At 39.3% G+C, this 20905-nt stretch overlaps 1 protein-coding gene across 4 annotated transcripts in view; it reads left to right on the top strand.

The window, feature by feature from the left end:
• Positions 1-20905, top strand: part of trim9 (tripartite motif containing 9) — a 62699-nt gene that overhangs the window by 32962 nt on the left and 8832 nt on the right. For 2 of the 4 annotated variants that reach the window (XM_073039829.1, XM_073039830.1), the window contains exons 4-8: positions 5664-5774; positions 6067-6220; positions 10060-10217; positions 12010-12148; positions 12613-12636. In XM_073039829.1, the coding sequence (XP_072895930.1) occupies positions 5664-5774; positions 6067-6220; positions 10060-10217; positions 12010-12148; positions 12613-12636 (586 nt within the window). The remainder of the gene's footprint in view (positions 1-5663; positions 5775-6066; positions 6221-10059; positions 10218-12009; positions 12149-12612; positions 12637-20905) is intronic. The other 2 variants (XM_073039831.1, XM_073039832.1) reach the window with 1 other exon arrangement.

Below are 20905 nucleotides of genomic sequence, written 5' to 3'. Positions count from 1 at the left end.
AGCTATTTCCATAGGCTGTGTTGCGTCGATCCGAAAATCGACAAGCAGGCCCCAGACAGATGGAATACAGGAGGGGCGGGAGACATTTAGGTCCGAAGGAACCGTGGCTTTGAAGGAAGGGGACCCCCCAATTCCCGTACGAATTTGGAGAGACACGGGGGCGGAACTATCGTTAATTAGCCGTAATGTGTTAAAATTCGGCCCTCGCACGGGGGAGGTAGCCCTTAGAGGTATCGGGAACCGAACCGAGGTCGTGCCTTTGCATAGGGTCTTTCTAGATTGTGAGTTGGAGTCGGGACCAGTAGATCTGGGGGTCCTGCCGGAGTTGCCAGGAGAAGGAGTGGACGTCCTTCTGGGTAACGACCTAGCGGGTGGGAAGATGGGTGCCGCCGTGAAGCTGACCACCCAGCCCGTGAGAGTTGAAGACCCTCCCTCAGAAAAAAAATTCTATCCCGCATGTGCGGTCACTCGCAGCATGTCGAAAAGGGCCGCTGAGACCGAAAGCGGGTGGAATCTGGCCAGTTTTGATTTGGCCGAAACTTTTTTACCGACTCTGTACCAACGAGAGTCCGAGGAAAGGAAAACGGAGAGTAGGGAGGAACGAGTGGGAAATCGGGAAGAGGTAGACCGGTCCTTAGCCAGAAGAGAGTTTGTACGGGAACAGAATGGTGACGAGGAGCTGGTAGCCTTGAGAGAGTCGGTTCTCTCCGAGACTGAACTGGAGGCAGAGCCAGAGGGTTATTATCTCCAGGAGGGCGTGTTGATGAGGAAGTGGAGACCCCCTGCGGTGCAGGCCGATGAGGACTGGGCGGTGCTACATCAGATAGTAGACCCGAAAGTATATCGGGACGACATTCTTGACTTAGCCCATAAGGGACCTTTAGGCGGGCATTTAGGAATAAAGAAGACCGTGGAGCGGGTTCAGAGAGAATTCTATTGGCCCAATCTGAGAAAAGATGTCATACCTGCCAGGTGGTGGGTAAGCCGAATCAAGTTATCCCTAAGGCCCCCCTCCGACCTATTCCCGCATGTGAGGAGCCTTTCTCCCGAGTCATTGTGGATTTTGTGGGACCCTTACCTAAAACTGCGAGTGGGCGGCAGTATATCATGACCCTGATGTGTGCCGCTACACGATTTCCCGAGGCCGTGCCTCTGGGTAGTATTAGGACCTCTGCGGTGGTGAAGGCCCTTATCAAATTCTTTACCACCGTAGGGCTACCCAAGGAGATACAATCAGACCAGGGAAGTACATTCATGTCGAGCGCATTTCAGCAGATGATGACCCAGCTCGGGGTGAAGCAGATTATGGCCTCTGCGTACCACCCGGAGTCACAGGGAGCGTTGGAAACATCCTCTACATAGCACCATCCAGAGACAGAGAAGCAGTTTCAGCGACAGGTTACTATCGATACAATGCTCCTCAGACAGGATGAAGAGGTCAATAATCCCCAATGCCATTAGGCTTTACAATTCTACCACCAGGACTTAAGAACTTTTTAAAAGCTATTATTAATGCTTTTTGAGATAGTGATTTAGATGCATATCATATTTTTTTTTACTGAGTTAAGTATTGTATGTAATTAGTTTTGCTACAACAAGTGTATGGGACATTGGAAAAAAAGTTGAATTTCCCCATGGGGATGAATAAAGTATCTATCTATCTATCTATCTATCTAAAGACCATGCTTAAAGCTTATTGCCAGGAGAACGTTCGAGACTGGGATGAGGCTTTACCCCTTTTGTTATTTGCCGTACGAGATACAGTGCAGTGCTCCCTGGGGTTCAGTCCGTTCGAGCTGGTTTTCGGTCACAGGCCCAGGGGACCCCTAACCCTACTGAAAGAAAAATGGTCTAACCCGACCGCCCAAGTCAGTGTGGTCGACTATGTGCTGAAATTCCGGGAAAGGCTGCGTCAAGTATGCGCCTTGGCAAACGAAAACCTTAAAGCCTCTCAGGAAAAAATGGGTCAGTGGTATAACAAGAGAGCGAGAGAACGAGAGTTTCACGTGGGCGACCGGGTCCTGGTCCTATTCCCGGTAGCTACTCACCCCCTGGGGGCGAGGTTTCAAGGACCATATACAGTGCGTAAGAAAATAGACTCGCTGAATTACGTGATCGAAACCCCCGACCGACGAAAGCCGACCCAGTTAGTTCACGTGAACATGATAAAAGGGTATCACGAGCCCACCCCCACAGTTGTTGGCGCGGCCATGAAAGCCGATGAGGTAGAGGGGGATGGTAAGGAGGAACCAGAACGGTTCGACAAGATAGGTATAGTCCCTACCAGATTAGAGAACTCTGTCGTATTGGCGAATCTTGCGGGTAAAGTTGGCCACTTAAAGCCTGAACAGCGGGAGCAGGTAATACAGCTCGTTAACCGGCATGCAGACTTATGCCCAGATGTTCCCCGAAGGTGTAATGGGATGCAACATGATGTGATAGCTACCTCAACCCAACCTATTAAACAAGCCCCTTATCGGATGAATCCTGAAAAGAGCCAGCTGGTAGAGAAGGAGATTGAACATATGCTAGCTGCTGGGATAATCCGCGAATCCTCTTCCGCGTGGGCTTCTCCTTGCGTGGTTGTCCCAAAGGAGACCATAAGATTCTGTACCGATTATCGGAAGGTCAACGCGGTTACCCAGACCGATGCTTACCCTCTTCCCCGGGTGGATGATTGCATTGATCAACTGGGGAAGGCAAGGTACATCACAAAAATTGACTTGCTAAAGGGGTACTGGTGCGTTCCTTTAACGGACAGGGCTTGAGAGATTTCAGCCTTTGTCACCCCGTCTGGGTTGTACGAGTACAACGTTATGCCGTTTGGGATGAAAAATGCCCCAGGGACATTTCAGCGGATGATAGACGCTGTGATAAAGGGGTTAACCCACACCAAGGCTTATCTTGACGATGTGGTAGTTTGGAATGACACCTGGGAGGAGCATCTGGGGGCTGTAGAAAGTTTGTTTACCCGAATGTCGGCAGCCCACCTTACTGTAAACCTCGCCAAGAGTGAGTTTGGTCATGCCACGATCACCTATCTGGGGTATGTGGTGGGAGACGGGCAGTTGGCCCCTGTGCAGGCGAAGGTCCGGGCTATTTCCGAGGTCCCGGTACCCTCCAATAAAAGGGCCCTGAGGAGGTTTCTGGGCATGGTGGGATACTATCGGAAATTCTGTAAAAGTTTTGCGGACATTGCGCTCCCCCTTACAAAATTACTGCAGAAGGAGGAAAAATTTGAGTGGGGTCATTCTTGTCAGAATGCCTTTGAAAAGTTAAAAGCCGTATTGTGCCATGACCCGGTGTTAAAAGCGCCCGATCTGTTAACCCCCTTCTCCTTGGCCACGGACGCCAGCGATGAGGCGGCAGGAGCAGTCCTATTGCAGCAAGCGGGGGATGGAGTGGAGCACCCGGTAGCATATTTCTCTCGGAAGTTCAATAGACACCAGAGGAATTACTCTACCGTGGAAAAGGAATTGTTAGCGCTTGTGTTAGCAATACAACATTTCGAAGTGTACATTTGTCCGGCGCAAAGACCCCTAGTGGTCTATACCGATCACAACCCGCTGGTATTCTTGGACAATATGAAAAATAAAAACAGGAGGTTATTAAGCTGGAGTCTGATGCTACAAGAATTTGATATTAAGATCCAGCACATAAAGGGGAGTGATAATGTGCTAGCGGATTGTTTATCCAGGGGCTGAATTAAGTATACGATGTATGGCACGGTAGGGTAAGGTATTAAAGAAAAGGGGCACTGTACTTGTTACCTGTTTAGATACTGACTTGAATGTATAACAGTAGTACTCTGTGAAGAGAAAAGCTTGTGTAGTATGTAGATTCAAAAAAAAAGAGAGAGAAAAAAAAATCCGGTGTCAACCTGTTTTTAACCGCTGGTTAAAAACCCATTATGGGGGGAGGTGTTATGCCGTTGGCCCCCTCCTTTGTGAAAATCGCAAGAACTCTAGTTAAGGGGGGGTCAGCTGACCCAAAAGAGAGAGACGTGCGGAAGACCACGTTCTCCCAAGAAGCAGAATAAAGGTGACTTTGACTATTGTCTCATGGAGACCACGTGAAAAGCCCTCGGGCAAAGTGGGCTGGTTGAGAGAAAGATCGCATTACCTGCAACTTGATTGATACCTGCGATCCCGTGAAGAAGTATAAAGGCGGGTCTGAGGGGAGGACCCTCAGGTGCACCTCAGCAGACGCACCCAGGAGACACGAGATCGATTCCCGTGGGAGCGGGACGCCATTTTGAAGGAAGCCACATACGCTAGATTCCGAATTTGAATCTGTGGCTAAAACCAACGAAAGACTGCTTTTAAAATAACAACGGGGAAGTCTGCTCCCCTGATTCCAAGGATTTGCTCTGCCAAGACGACGGGCAAGTGTGCATCTTTTCTAAACTATAAAGGAAAAAGCCTGCAAACTTCTGAGTGACTCTTTAGACTTCCGTTGGACTCAGTATTACCCCCTAGACAACTGTAGAGCTTATTTCTGATTGATTATGGTTACACCGGTGTATTAGATTGAGTTTTGACGATCTGAATGTTTTGTATTAACCATACGTTTGTGCCCTTGTTGAATAAAACGTTTGAAAATAGTAGCATCCGACTCAGCTGATCCATCTATCTTTGCTGGTAAGTTACCTGGTTACGGGGTTTACGTAACAACGTAAACTTGTTTTTCTGTGTCTTGCAAAAGTGCATAAACACAGATTTTTCCCAGTATGTACTTCATCCAGGATTTTCAAGACCACTTGACTAAACAGTCTGTATCACTGTGCAAACTCACAGCCTCCTCACAGGTAATTTTTCCACCTGGCTTTGTAGAGTCAGAACACTTGGATCTTTTCATCCAGGTTGCAAGTAGCATAGTGCATAAAACTGATCTTTGTTGTACCCCACTATTCGCACTCTTCCAACCTCAAGTTCAAAGTACATTTACTGTCAAAGTGTGTATACCATATGCAATCTTGATATTCATCTTCTTGCAGGCAGCCACAAAACAAAGAAACACAATAGAATCCATGAGAAAATAAACCACAAAACAAAGACCTTCAAACATTCAAGAACAAGTCGTGTTAACAATAAAGAAGTAAACAAATAACACACAGAGCATGAACCACAGTGTCCCTGAAAGGCAGTTCACAATTACAGAGCCAGTTCAGATCTGCAGCCGGTCTAGAAAGTATCCAGTGCTCTTTAATCAAGCACTGTGCCACATTTTGTTTCATATTTCCATCATCAACCATTGTGGATACTTCCCTAGAGAACATAAGAACATAAGAAATAGGATTAGGAGTAGACCATCTGAGCCGTCGAGCCTGCTCCACCATTCAATAAGATCATGGATGATCTGACCATCGAGGCAAAATATCAATAGAAGTGCTTTTCATCTCCTGCAGTTTGTATTTCAAATGAAAAGTTCAGGGTTAAATATTAAGTTGGCTCAATTTCACATTGAATAACCAAGTTACATTAACATGTGCACCAATCTTTCCATAGCAAGCTATGTCAAAGTTTCTTCAATATCACCATAAAAGAAGGTAAGAAGCACTACGGCTGTTAAGATTTAAGTAGAATGCTAACCTTTTCCCATATTCCTTAAAGTGCTACTTCGTACATTTAAAAAACAAAATTGAAGCCTTATTTTCCTTGTAGGTGGTCAGAGATCAAATCAGCCATTGTACAGTCAAGCTGCGCCAAACAACTGGCTTGATGGAATACTGTCTGGAAGTGATTAAAGAGAATGACCCCAGTGGCTTTTTACAGGTAGAAGCTTATTCCTGATTGAATGATAGTTGGTAATTATGTTGTTATCATGGTGCCACAGCCAAAAATTCTGGTGCTGACACTCATAAAAAGGTACAGAATGTGCTTGTCCAGTTGCTAAACTATCCTGTACCAATAGACCATAGACTTCATAATGAGAGTCTTATTGCCTTTGTTGTCTTTGTAGGAACATTATCCACTTTTTAAAAAAAATAACTGAAAGCATATTGTGTCCTAAGTTTAACTTTGAAATCCACTTTTGTAGTTGTAATGGAGTGTACTTTGCTTTCAGATTTCAGATGCTTTAATAAAGCGTGTACTCTTTATCGATGAACAATGGGGAAAAGGCATACTCCAACCTCGGCTGAATACTGACTTTGATTTAACCCTGGACAATGCACCACTCTTGCAAACTATCTTACAGCTGGACTTTGTGCAGATGAAAGGTAAGGATCAGTATACCAAAACAAACTGAATATTTTTTAATTTTCTTTAAAAGGATTATTCATAAATATATTCATTGGTTGTTGGCCATTTCATGTGTTTCTCCCTGCATTCCTATACTTCAGAAAAAGATGCATTCTCCCATCTTAAAATTGTAAATTATATTAAAATTGGTTTTCAGTAATAGCCTTTAAAGTAATAAAATGATGAAGTAACAAAATCTGTATATCATTTTGCCATTAACAAAACAATTACCTGTATTTGAAATTTCTTGATGAAGGAGGCAGGGCAACATTTTTACATGAACCGAGAGACTCTGATTTGGAAAAAGCAAAAATTATCATAAAATTAAATATGATTAACTCTAACATAAATCCTTGGTCATCCAATTGATTTTATTTAAGGAACATTTTTCTCTATGGAATTTGATTATACATATTTTCACAATGTGATAGTGTTTCATGATGGAGGTTTTGATCTGATTCTAATACACAGTGAATTCAACTGGAAGTGGCCTTTGCTATCCAAAAATACACTTAGTATTGGATCTGATATGTCAATAAAATCAAATGTGTAACAATGAATAATACTGTGCCATAGTATTACTGTTAATTATGTGCACTCTTAAAAATACTGAAAAAACTTGGCACTCTAATGAACATTTTAAAACACCCATTGCATACCCTTTTGATAGTTTTTTTGATGCTATCCCTGTTAATGAACGCTGAAGTAGACTGGAAGAACAGTTTTACATGTTATTATATAATCAAATCAATAACAGTTCACAAATTTATTTTTGATGATAATTTCTACAAATTAGTCCTTTTTTTGCAATAACAAAAGCATTTTGAAAATTCCAGTTTTAGAAATGCAGAGGCATAAGGGGAGACTTAAGGTTGCCATATTTCCTTGAGATTGTCATAGCTGGGAGGGTGGGGGTGGGGGGGGGGAGAAGTGGGGATAAGCTCCCACTACCTATTAAATGCTCCCAAAGGCATGTGTCTCGAATAGCCGCTGACAATCAAGTCCATCTCCTGGCCTTCACAGTGGCTTGCCACTGAGCCTGGTGGAATTGTTTCTGTTGACAGGAGGCGGGGCAAAGGCAGGTTACTGATGACTTAAAAAGAAGTTGCTTTAGGCAGATGCCACTGGTGCCAAACTGTATCGGCCCCTGCCATTCCTTTGGATTCATCAGCTAGATGGAGAGGCACAGCTTGCTCTTCATATCATTCTGCTCTGGCTTTCATGGACAGCTAGGACATAGCATCCATGGTAGACCCTGATCAATAGAGGGCCTTAAAAGGGAGGACATTTCCAACATTATTTGAAATCAACATTGGCAATGGGGGATAAAATATTACCATAAATGTCATTTTTTGGCAGCAAGAAAAGGTATTAGTCTGTTGAATTGTAGGCATGCACTGGCAAAAATTGATGCAGAAGCAGATTTCAATTAAAGATGGCCAATGAGTGTACTAGTAGTGACAAGACCACTTAATATGAATCCTCTCTGAATTAGCATGGTAATATGAGTAGAATCTTCTGTTGATGGAAGTTGAGTTCTCCACATTGTGCATCTGCAGCAACCCCAGTGTAAATTTGGTAGAGTTATTAAAACCAGTCACCAAGACCACCGTTTTTTTTTCTGATTCTTCCTGGTCATTGCAGCAACTACTGAAAATTTACACTGGAGCTGCCATCAGGTGCATGAGATGAACATTCAGGGAACAATAGAACAACACTCCTTTCTTGGATCCTCATAAAGCAGCATTGGTCATGGATGGAGAACTTTGGCTTGCACGATTTAAGCCTTGATACCGAGCTGTGGTTAGGGGGGAAAAGAAGAGAGAAGGTTGTGATTATCCATCTTCTGCAGAGCAACAATTTCAATACTCATGAAGATTCCAGTTGCGTGGTCTACAGTAGGAGTTGAGCATGTATAGATGTGAACTGGACAATTCCATTTAGGTGCATAGTTTTTGCATGCCTGATTAGAAGATAGTATGAGTATATAGTCTACTTTTAAGTTAAGCTTTGAAGAATAAGATTGTGCTCTGTTTCACTAGTATTGAAATAATGTTGGTTTATTGGTTTATTGTTTCAAATAGTTCAGGATCTATTGATAAGAAATGCATGTTTTGCTGATAATTATTTTAGTGACTTTATCCTGGATTTTGTTATGGACTTTCAAACTAAAAGATGGATCTTCTGCTTTCATTCGAGATGTTTGATCCAGATTCACAAAAATATTACCATTAATGTGAAAAGATGATTCACGATTTCTCTCTTAAAAGGAACGGGTCTAATTTAACAAATACATTATTTTGCTAATTTTCCCCACCAAAGAAGACATCTTTTCTAGTATATTAAACCTTACTTTTACTTTTTTCAATCACTCCTCAACTCTCTAAACTATTTACTGCTTCATAAAACTGAAGTTCCTTGAATTGAATTGACTTTATATCTTACATCCTTCACATACATGAGGAGTAAAAAAATCTTAACGTTACATCTCCATCTATGATGTGGTATCATAGTACTTTATAATAAATAAAACAGTCAATGTAACATAGAAATACACTCAAATCAATTTGAGTTAATCAGTCTGATGGCCTGGTGGAAGAAGCTGCCCTGGAACCTGTTGGTCCTGGCTTTTATGCTGTGGTACCATTTCCCAGATGGTAGCAGCTGGAGTAGATTGTGGTTGGAGTGACTAAGACAAATGAATCTGATTGTTTTGAGGGAATTCCTTCAATTTACTCTTTTCCCAGTGAAAATTTTAAAATTGGTACTTAGAAAATAGCATTTATACTGAGATGGCCAAGTACCAGCAAGGGTTGGCTTGATTTTGCACATGTGTACTTTGAAGGTCCTTATAGATACAATCTAAACTGAATTTTTAAACAGAATTGCATTTTTAAGAACATGAAATCTCATTATTATCTATGATATGTGCATGGGAATGAATATTGTGTCTGAATTTTGAACTTTTAACTAATGTTGGCAAACATTTAGCTAAATTGTAATATTATAAGCAAATTCTGGCTGTCAGAATCATCTTGTATTGAGACCTAATAAATAATTAGATTCAGACTTGCTTTTCAAATGAAATTGTTCAAATCTGGAGTTCATAGATCCTTTGTGAACTTTTTTAATGTTTACATTAATATTCATTTTCTATCCTTTTATTGTGTGTTAGGCTTCTCACTGGTTCCAGAAATAAGAATATTTCACTCTTGCTGAGAAGTTTTAAGAATTTAGAATGTTGTGCAATATTTTACAGGTTTTACATTTTGGTTTTGAATATCAAGGGGTTATGTATAATATTCAGTAAGATCTATTCGGTAATTTTTTTGATTTGCTTTTTTATTGTAATATCTTACAGACAAGTGGAAATAATTTCCATCAAAAAAAATACCAGCAGTTAAATTTATAACTTCCATCTATTTACTGTAGTTTTAAAGATAAAACGGTTGGTATTTTATGACATTAGTAACCTCTTAATAGTGTGTAATTGTTACAACAATACATAGCACTGTTAAATGTTGTGTAAAAGATAGAATTTAGGGCTTAGCCAGAGAGCCCAAAACAAATTGCAATTAGACATTGTGATTCGCATTCGCTTCCAAACACACATAAACCACAAAACATTGATTGGCATAGACATTAATAAGGATGTAAAACCTTCAAAACAATTCAGCCATATAAATATTTCCTGAAATTCTGAATTAATTTAGTGATGATGGTTTAATGGTCACCTGGCTAAGCCCAGATGGTTAGTGAAGTGCCATTGAGTATAATTTCCTGTAGTTTCCTGGAGGATTACACAATTTCTGCTTAGTTTCCCCTCCAGTGCCATCAGCCCCAATCTTGCAGCTGGAGGAATGTTGTACTCGCAGCAACAGTGCGACACTGTCCTGGAAACAGCCACCATTTTCATTAGTTCAAGTAGAGGGCTACATTCTAGAACTGGATGATGGAAACGGTGGCCAATTTAGAGTGAGTATTGTAAAACGCAAAACATTTTAATGAACAAGGAACTGTGAAATGTTTAGTGTCACAAGGATTCACCAGCTATACACGTAGATATTAGTTTGAATGTGAAATAATTATCCAGTAATATTTGCTGTGAATGAAGGCTGTGTTACTCATTTTAACTTCATCCCCTCATAATGTATCTCAATTTGAAGTAGTGTTTGCTGCTATGATTTATCAAATCATTTAGGCAAATTTAGTTGGGTACTATTTTCCCTTTTCATTGAACTCTACAAAAATAACTGAGAGATGTAAATATGATTTGTGTAGTTAAGTCACATGCATGTTACACAGCAAAGGCTTCGCTAGTACTACTTTTTCTGCTTCAGATGCCTACCATTTAGGCACACAGAGCCAAAAAGTTTGTGAGGTGTTCTATGGACATGGAGGCTGGTCTGGCAGCTTAATGTAACCATAGAACATCTCACACCTTTTTGCAAAAAAGGTGTTTTAAATGAGCAGAAGACTGCCCAGGGTAAATGTAAATCTACCACTGATAATTCAATTGTTATTTGTGCCAAAGCACAAAACAACCACATTCAGAGTAAGTTTCAAAGGAACATGATAAATGTGAATTTAGTTCTGAAAAGTTACTGTTTTTACAATTGCTAGATAAAGGAAATCTTGCTCTGAAAATGCACTTTTCAATCAGGATTCTAATAAAGTACTGTAAATTTAAACATGATTGAAGTCATTAAATTGGATTTTCTTTTAACAAGTACTGAGTTGTTCTGATAATTAACTCATACACGAGGCAGAACTCCCAGCACATTGTTTTAGCCTTTGGTGCAAATGTACCCATGCTGCATGTGAATTCTCTCCATAATGCAGTCATTCTTAGTTTGAGCAATAGTGCTAAATTCAGAGTGGCTGCTTTCAGTACATTTTTATCCATTAACTGAATTAAATATGAGAACAAAATCAATTCTGTTGGTGAAATATAATTTTTGCAACTTTTACATGGAAGAAGAATGCTTAGAACTTGAATGTTGAATCTATATTAAGTGGATAACAATTACATGGCAGGGTAATAATCCAATACTCTCACACTCTTCCCTTGCCTTTGTGACTTCTGTCTCTGCTTAGAAAGACACAAACTAAAAATAAAATTAGAGCAGTGTTAGTTCATATCTCTCCATTTCTGCAAATAATTTTAACCATCAACCAAAGACAGATACTGTAATTATCTTTCGATGGACTTGTCCATTATCAAAAGAAGCAGACATTTGAAATTATTATTAAGGCAGGCATTGTTTCCCGTGCCTCTATGCAAAGTTGATCTTGCTCTCTATCATGAACCCATATTGGATGAGATTTTAAGTGGAGCCTTGTACTTGTATTACAAAACCTATTCAGTGCACTTCTTTTAAATGCACTGTGATATTTTTGTTTAATCATAAGGGTAAAGAAAATTATGTTTGCAAACAAATTTGTCTGTTTTTCTTACCATATGTTGGGGGGTACAAAATATTACTTTAATTTAAGCATGCCTCTTTAGCATAATTGATATAGTTTATAGGCAAATGAATTTTGTTAGTCTGTTGGTAACAATGGAATATTGAGAACAAAGCAAATAAAGGTAAGTCAGGAGGAAAAAAGGTTAAGCATGCATTGTTGTTATCAAGGAAGAACTCAAAGAAAATTAAGGTGCAACTATAAAGTATTTCTCAGTAAGTCCACAACTGAAGACCATGGGCTAGAGGTGACATACAGTCAATTTTACTCTTTGAAATACATTTATGCTTTTCTTGAATAGGAGGTCTATGTAGGAAAAGAAACGATGTGCACTGTTGATGGCCTACATTTCAACAGCACATACAGTTCCAGAGTGAAAGCTTTCAACAAAGCAGGAGTTGGTCCATACAGCAAGACACTGGTACTGCAGACTTCAGAGGGTGAGGTTTCAACAGAGATGCTTTAAAATACATTAAACATTACACATTTATGGGATTTATATGCATAAAAATAAGTAGAAAGCTGTTTTTGAAAAAGTCACATATTAAGGCAATACAATAAATGGCAAATTTGTGCAAAGGGTTGTGATGCAGTGTCATATTTGGAATGCCGCATTCATGGATTGTAATCTATAGAAGCTAATGTCATAGTCTTAATCAACTTAGCCTTTTAGTCATTTATAAAAAAGCTTTTGTTTAGAATATATATGCAAATGTTAAAAAATTAAAACTAAACCATGTGTATGGCAAAACATTTTTGTACAATAATTGTATTATTGCCATTGACATTTAACACTGCAACATTGTTTTTAAAGAATCTGTGAAACTAAATAAAGTGTTATGGTGTATTTTGCCAAGCACTGGAAGGCATTTTTTTCTAAAGAAATCCCTGTTGTATTTTACAGATATCAGCTGTCCATACAATCAGTGTAAGTTAGTTACTATTATGACTGTCTTGCTTCAGTGGCCTGGTCACTGCTTGCTTATTTGTTTGTCTGCTATCTACTTGTAAAATTTGCAGTATTGAAATATCAAAAGGAAATGGTAATATTGTTAATCTTGTCATTTTTGGTGGTATAGAAAATAAACAACCTATGTAATTAAAAGACTACCGTTTTGGCATTCACAAGTGCATAGCAAATTAATACAGTGTATTGCTCCTTTCAATAATTACCAGATTAACAGTCTCTCTGTCTAACTCTGGCATTCTTGCTCTGTTTCTGTCTCTCACTCACTGCAAACTGTCTCCAAATATTATTATTCTGCTCATTCTCTGACACAAATGCAAATGCACATCGATCTTTAACAGTCACTGCACTAAACACACACTGGCCAATTCATGAAACAATAGACATTGTACATCATTCCATTATTCATTTTCTTTTACTTCATGATGACTTAATAGAATTATCCAAGAAGGCCCATTAGGTTAGCTCAAGAGCAGGCACTTGGCATAGTAAATAGCTGGTGGCCCAGTTCATGAGAATGGGTTCACATCTCTGAAGTGAAGGGTATGGCACCTTTTTGCTGTTGGGACTGGCAAACCCAAGGCACCAGGTGCTGAGAGTGTCTGTGACCTATTGCATCTGGGTAAACTTGCTCATTAGTACCAAAATTGCTAATTTGTAAGAAGTGTACCCATATACAACATGTTATTTTCAAACACTGGCAATGAGCAAAGCCTTCGGGCATCAGTAATAAATTGTATCTAGATGTGACTAGGTGCACAATGTCCTATGGATAAGGCACCTCAAATCATTTATATCATTCATACTACATTTTACATCTGTATCTCCTTCACAATTCTGCACAATGTATTAAGGGGAAAGAAACATATTCCTGTGACATGCACGAACAAACTATAACACCCATACATTTCAACATGAATATGTTTAAGTCAGGTGCTTCCAGTGCACATGCATGCAGATATATTTTCCATACAAACTTAAGAGAGCAATAGCTAAGGATGTCTCTACCATGAAGCACTGATGGAACATTAATCTTAAAATGGCTGCAACTTTATCATCTATTCAAAGCTTGTAGTGAAGCACAAACTCAAAATCTTGGACAGTTATAATGGATTTCAGCCTTCAGTGTAAGCTCTAATCTCTTGTAGGTGTAGTCAATAGTAGCAGCCACTCCTGGTTCATTATCCCATTAACTTCAGCATGTTGTTTATCTAAAGGATGTCTAAAAGGCATTATATTGCTGAGAAATGCTGGCTGCAGTTTAATGCAAATGTTCTTATTGACATTGTGAAGTAAGCATAATTCTGAGATTTAATATTTGGTAGTGATCATTGCTGGGGAGCCATCTACTGTGTATTCCTTTCATTTTGAGGAATTTCCTGGAGAGGAGGAAGTGAGTCTAAGTTCAGCCTGCAACCTCAGAGGGCCTGCAGAAACCTCTGGAGGGCAAGAAGGGATACACACATTGAGTGCTACAGAAGAGACTACACAAGTATGCTGATTCTCGCAGAGCACTGCTGCAATACAGGCTCTGTAATGGAAGAGATTAGAGTAGAAGGGTATATTTGATGAGGAGTGATGCCTGGCACAAACAGGCTGTGGTCAGACTGGAGGAGAGCTACTGGCTCAGCTCCATGGAAGTTGGTAGTGCTGACTTGGAGGAGTTGGGTGAGCCTTCTTAACAGAACATTGTTCTCCAAGGGAAACACGATGCAGTAAAATGCTTGGAGTAATGTCCATCTGTTGTGCCAGACAGTGTCATTGTCAAGGGAAAACAGTAACAGAGAGAGGAGTATTTTGCCTCTAAAATGGGCTAAAACTCTTAAAAACAACTTCAAATTCTCCAGATCTCTGCTAAGCCTGAACCAGAAGCTGTCTGATTTCCAAGCACAGCTGAGTATAAGGAATTAATGCAATAATCTGGAAGCATAGAGAGTATCCAAAGTCAATTTACTAACCATGGCAAGGTTTTCAAAGCTTAGCACAGTTGTAACTATAGGGCAGGGGTTTCCCACCCGGGGTCCTCGGACCTCTTGGGCAATGGTAGGGGTCCATGGCATAGAAAAGGTTGGGAACCACTGCCATAGGGGAAGCAGGGCAATGCAGTGGCACACATGATGATAAAACAATGAAGCAAAATCTACTTGGTTTTCTTATCCAGCTATTTATTTCTGTTAGAATTGTTTTTATCCCATTTGTGTAGTTCATGCTCAGTGGAGCCATTTAATGTAACTGACCATGGTTTAGTTGTGCAGTCTGAGGAGCCAAATCCTGTCAAAAGCAGCTACCCAGTTCTTTCTGGGAAGGTTGACATCAGAGATAAATTACTGAGTCAGAGACAACCTCCTATTATCTTATTTCCTTAATACAGAATGATTTTAACAAATATAGCTGGTTCAAAAGCTTAACGTAAAAGCTTAATATAGAATAAGGTATTCTCAAAAATCAATAATGACATCTTTATGAACCCTGTCCCAGAGGTAAACCAATATGCAATAAGTTGTGATGCCTTTTGAAATATAGGAATGATCTAAGATTTAAGATGATGCTACACATTAGAAGGACAGGCCTTCCCTAATTCCTTGCTGTTTGAGTAAGTCTCAGAAGGGTAGAGACTGAAGGATTGAAAGGAAACATAGAATGGTAATGATAGATATATGAGCCCAAAACACATGTTGCCACAGCTTCCATGTCAAGTATTTTCAAATACCTATGTTCTGAGTGCAGTTGCTAAAATATAATCTTAGTTCTTTTTGTGCTTATGCCATGGGCTGCAGTGTAAGAGATTTGTCTGGAATATTGCATGAAACCAAGGGGACACATAAGTATACTCCTTGACAAATAAAATGATGAATGGAGGCTGCTGCGACCCAAGCAATGAATCGTGTTTTTCTAATCTTATTGAATAACTCTGCTTCTCCTATTGTTCTGATCATAGATATCCATTACTGAATTTGACCTCAGCTATTCTTCAGTGGGCTATTTAAAGGACTCTTGAAAGATTTTTCATTAGGAGTAGCTTCTTATCATGATGTTATTCAGCCTCTGAGATAATTCAAGATGCAGTAAGCATGAACAGTGAAGGTTATGTGTGGATGATTTGGAGTAATGTGTATATTTGTTCAAGACTTCATGATGTCAGTCTTGATTTATTAACAATTCCTTTGTTCTAAGTAAGTAGTTGTTGCAATGTTTTAGTGAGATGGAAGAGAAAAATAGAAGCTTCAGTATGCTCTTTTGGTGGGAACATCTGCCACCTTAAAACCATCAGCAGTTGCAAAATGGTAATGGTTGATTATATCACTGAAGTTTATTTCTTTATAAATGTCATTGGATGAAAATCTTCCCAGGATCAAATGTCACTTTACATCCAGAACTGTATTCTGGCTTGGGATGGACATCCTATTACTCAGGCTATGGCTTCATGGCTATTACCTTCTCCTTTACCTTTCCTTCAGTCCTCATGGTCCTCACCCCAATAATGGTGCTTTCTTGATTTCTGATTCTACCGTTGCTCCATCTCAGAGGACAATGGCTAAACTTGGTTGTGGCCAAGTTAATCAGAACACAGAAGACCACCATAAAGAATGATCTCCTGGCTGCTGAATGGTTAGTGCAGAGAGCAAAGTCTGTCATCTGGACAGTTAGGATGAAAGAAACCAAAGGAACATGTGAAGTTTTGAAATACAGGTCAGAGCTCCTGTTGAACTTGAAACCAAAAGGAGAATAGTAAATGAACCAAAACATCAGACTCTGTCTGTGAAGAGAGAAAAACTGAGTTAACTGTGGGACTTTCCAGCAAAACTAATCCATTCTAATACAGGAAGAAAAAGTAAGTTACCTGGGTGTGCAGTGTGCTCAGATAGAAGATGAGCTGGTGTCATTCAAGCTTTTTTTGGGCCTTGTTGGAACAGTACCAGAGGCCACAGCTAGACAGGTCATAGTGGAAGCGGGAAGAGGAATTAAAATGACAGACAACTGGAAGCTTAGCGCAGTCACCTTGTATGTGATTTCTTTCATGTAGAGGAGACCACCTCATGAGTACTGAATGCAGTGTAGTAGTGGGTAAAATCGCTTCTTCATTTGGATGCTGTGGTAGATTGTGGGAAAGGGTGATGTAAAAGAGTAGGTGTTGCATATGAAAGTGCATAGAAAGTTCAGTTCATCTGTGCAGGAAGATCTTGTACCATCGGAGCTGTGACAATTAACAACTAATATGAATACCATAATTACTGCTTAGCTTATAGTTTTACATGTGTAACATTTCAATAAAACATTTTAAAATAAAGATAAAACCACAAAATTACAGTGTGAGTTAAATATGTTGGTTAAGTTGGGTTCTCATCAACCATGGTGGAAAAATTAAATCAAACTAATGATCTGGTTATGGTACCAAAATCACAATTTACATAATGTAGATAAAGACAAAAAAGTTCAAAGTAAATTTATTAGCAAAGTACATGTATGTTGCCATATACCAGCTTTAACAGGCATTTACAGAAAAATAAAGAAATACAATAGTATTTATGAAAAACTGTAGATAATCAACTAATGCACAAAAGACAAATAAAAATAATCATGAGAACATTAATTATAAATAGTCCTTGAAAATGAGTCTGTAGATTAGCGAATCAGTTCGGAGTGATGTATGAAGTAATCCACACTGGTTCAGGAGCCTGATGGTTGTCGGCTAATAACTGTTCCTGAACTTAGTAGCATGGGAGCTACTACCCAATGGTAGTAGCAAAAAGAGGGCATGGCCCAGATGGTGGAGGTATTTGATAATAAATGCTGCTTTCTTGTGACAGAGTTCCATGTAAATATACATAATGGTGGGGAGAGCTTTGCCTGTGACAGACCGGGCTGCATTCACCACTTTCTGTAGCCTTTTACTTCCCTGTGCGTTGGGCTTTCCATACCAGGCAGTGATGCAACCCAGTTAGGATTCTCTCCACTGTGCATCTTTTGAAGTTTGTCAACCAAAGTTTATGGTGATATGCCAAATCCATGCAACCTTCTCAGAAGGTAGAGGCACTGTCTTTGTGATGACACCTAAGTGCTGGTTCACGGATAGATCCTCTGATATGTTTCTGCCAAAGAATTTAAAGCTACTGACTCTCTCCACCTCTATTCCCCTAATCAGGACTGGCTCATTGTCCTCCAACTTCTTGCTGTAGTCAATAATCAACTCTTTGGTTTTGCTGATGTTGAGTGAGAGGTCATTGTTGTGGCACCATTCAACCAGATTTTCAATCTCCCTCCTGTATGCTGATTTTCCAATCACCTTTGACTCGGCCAACAGCAGTGGTGTCATTAGCAAGTGTAAATATGGCATTAAAGCCACAGAATCATTTGTATAAAGTGAGTAATGCAGGGGTCTTTATGCACACAGCCCTGTGGTGCGCCTGTGCTGATGGTGAAAGTGGAGCACTCACGCAGTTATGTTGTTTGCAATCTGTACTAACTGGGATCTGCCAGTGAGGAAATCAAGGATCCAGTTGCACAAGGAGTACAAAGGCCCCGTTCTTGGAGCTTCCAAAGGGGTGATATTGTTGAATGCTGAACAAAGAGCATCCTGATGTTTGCATCTTCATTGTCCAGCTGTTCCAGAGTTGAGTGAAGAGCCAATGAAATGAATGAAATCACCTTGTTGACTTGTTATGACACTTTCGAATCATATTTAATCAAATAATTGAACAGCCTCAAAGGAAACAATTGTGTTAACTAGTTTTATTTCAAGAGGGTTAGTAGAAGAATTCTAAACCAATATTTCCACCATTGTATGAATTACGTTCATTACTGCATGTTCTCACTGAATAGATGGTGGTATTAATAATTAATTTAAAACTGGACAGGGCACTCTTTCAGGAGAAAAAGGAAGTTCATTCTGTAAGTGAAGGCAATCTCATTGCTAGAAGCATTTCAAGTTTATTGAAATGTAGAGGATTTCAACAGCTCTTACAATGTTGCTTTTTTATGTCAGCACACTGAATAGGGAAATGTCAATGTATTATATGATTTATTTTTGCTTCAGCACTTTCCCTACGGAAGTAACTTGGTTTACATTAACACTGCCTATGGTGACTCAGCCAAACTTTCTGTACTGCTAAGATATAAGAAAATTAATCAAAAATCTATCTTCCTTTTGGTAATCTAATATCTGTCGTTATTTTGCCAGTGTGAAGTTATTCCAGACATGACATTTTCTGGACATAAGATTTTTTTAATTGTTAGTAACCATAGTAAGCAGAACTATCATGGGTCAGCTATACAGCAAATAACATCTGAAGAAAGATCCGACAATGAACAAAGGGAGAATATTTCCTCAAACTGTTTTTTAAAAAAAACACCAAAGAATAGAGCAGAGACTTCAGATCCAACCACAACAAGATTTTAAACTGAATTCAATAATTCAGTGTATTCATTGGAGATCATGCCCTAACTATAATCCCATGTGTTTATCTTCAAGGAAGGAAATCTGTCAGCCCTGATCTATCCACAGTGTGGTCCACACAATGATTGACTATTAATATCCTCAGGGCAACAAATCTATTATTACCCATTATTTTATTGTTATCTATCTGAAAACATTTAAATTGGTTGCTTTAATAATATCACTTTGAACACCCCATTCAATGATGTCGCCTTAAATATGTTACTATATTATTTTCTTTCTTATGGCTTACCTCTGTCAAATAATATCATCTAGTATTAATTAAAACTATTTGGTAATAATCAAGCAACACACACAAAATGCTGGTGGAACACAGCAGGCCAGGCAGCATCTATAGGAAGAAGCGCTGTCCCGACGAAGGGTCTCGGCCCGAAACATCGGCAGCACTTCTCCCTATAGATGCTGCCTGGCCTGCTGCGTTCCACCAGCATTTTGTGTGTGTTGCTTGAATTTCCAGCAACTGCAGATTTTCTCGTGTTTGTGGTTTTATTTTAGATAACTTTTGGCCAATACCTACATTATTTATGCTTTTGTCATTAGAATTAAACCACAGGAGTACCAGTATCAATATCCAATGGAATTCAATACCAGCTATCAGTTCCAATTTAACTGTACACAATAGCATGTATTTGCTTACTACATATAATAAATTTCAAGAGCAATACCAAATAATGCTTTTCAAAACCAAATTAAGTATTGGGAAAAAAATCATAGTCTGAGAAGGCTAATTTTAAATTGAGTCATAAATGAAGAGGAATAGTGAGGTAGAATGGAAATTCAAAGGTCTAAAGGAAATTGTAGTTTATTAACATGACCACTAATGATGAAGCAATTTAAAAATTTGGGGTGTAGAAGTATTCCAGCCACCATTCAGTCTAGGTTTGCCATTTATCCTGAGGGTGCACACTTTATAAATTAGTCTATTATGTAGATAGTATTAAATGCCTTTTTGAACACAGGCAGCTAATATCCAGTAACTTTCTCCTATTCATCTGATTCAGAACATCATAAAAAAATCTGGTTCATTTGCCATGGTAAATTTTTAGATTTTTCTATGCTATGTTCATTGATTATCTTTAGTATAACTATGCTTATAAATACATGTGAGACTGAGAAAAGCTGGTTGAAGTCCCTACTGATGATGCAGATGGACTTTGGGAACTGAAAATAGTAAATTATAATTGACTATGAGGCACATTGTGTGGTGCAGTCATCATTCATGTGATGCCTTTAATCTCTTCATAAACAAACCCCAGAATCAAAGTTGCCTTGTGCCCACTCTATTATTGTGTGTTCTGAGTTGACTAATTTACCAGTATGAGAAGTGTGCATTTTTCCACAGTAGGGTAGGAGAGCCAGAGCTGTTAAGAATTGGAGGGGATGTTACACTCCTACAGGGGAACTTTAGATACATCCTTAAATCTTTTTCCTCTTTCTGCCTGGTAATATCCTTCTTAAATAAAGAACGTGGAATGTATTATCTGTTCCAAAACTGTTGTGGAATGCAAATGACATGGCTTACCCAAGTGATTGGGACTTTGGTGCTAGAGATGTTGGCCAGGGCAAGCCCACTGACTTTGGTTCTCTTAACCTTCCAGAAAATTTGGAAGATTTTGGTGGCAGTAGCATTGGTGTTATCAGAATCAAAATAGGGTTTAATATCGCTGATATAGGTCATGAAATTTGTTCTTTTGTGACAGGAGTACATTGCAATAGTAATAATAAAATAAATTACAAATAAAAAATTAAATTAAATAAAAAGTAGCAGCTTGAGAA

This window comes from Hemitrygon akajei, chromosome 3 (genome assembly GCF_048418815.1).
Source record: "Hemitrygon akajei chromosome 3, sHemAka1.3, whole genome shotgun sequence".
Lineage (NCBI taxonomy): Eukaryota > Metazoa > Chordata > Chondrichthyes > Myliobatiformes > Dasyatidae > Hemitrygon > Hemitrygon akajei.
This window is presented reverse-complemented; position numbering and strand designations above follow the sequence as displayed.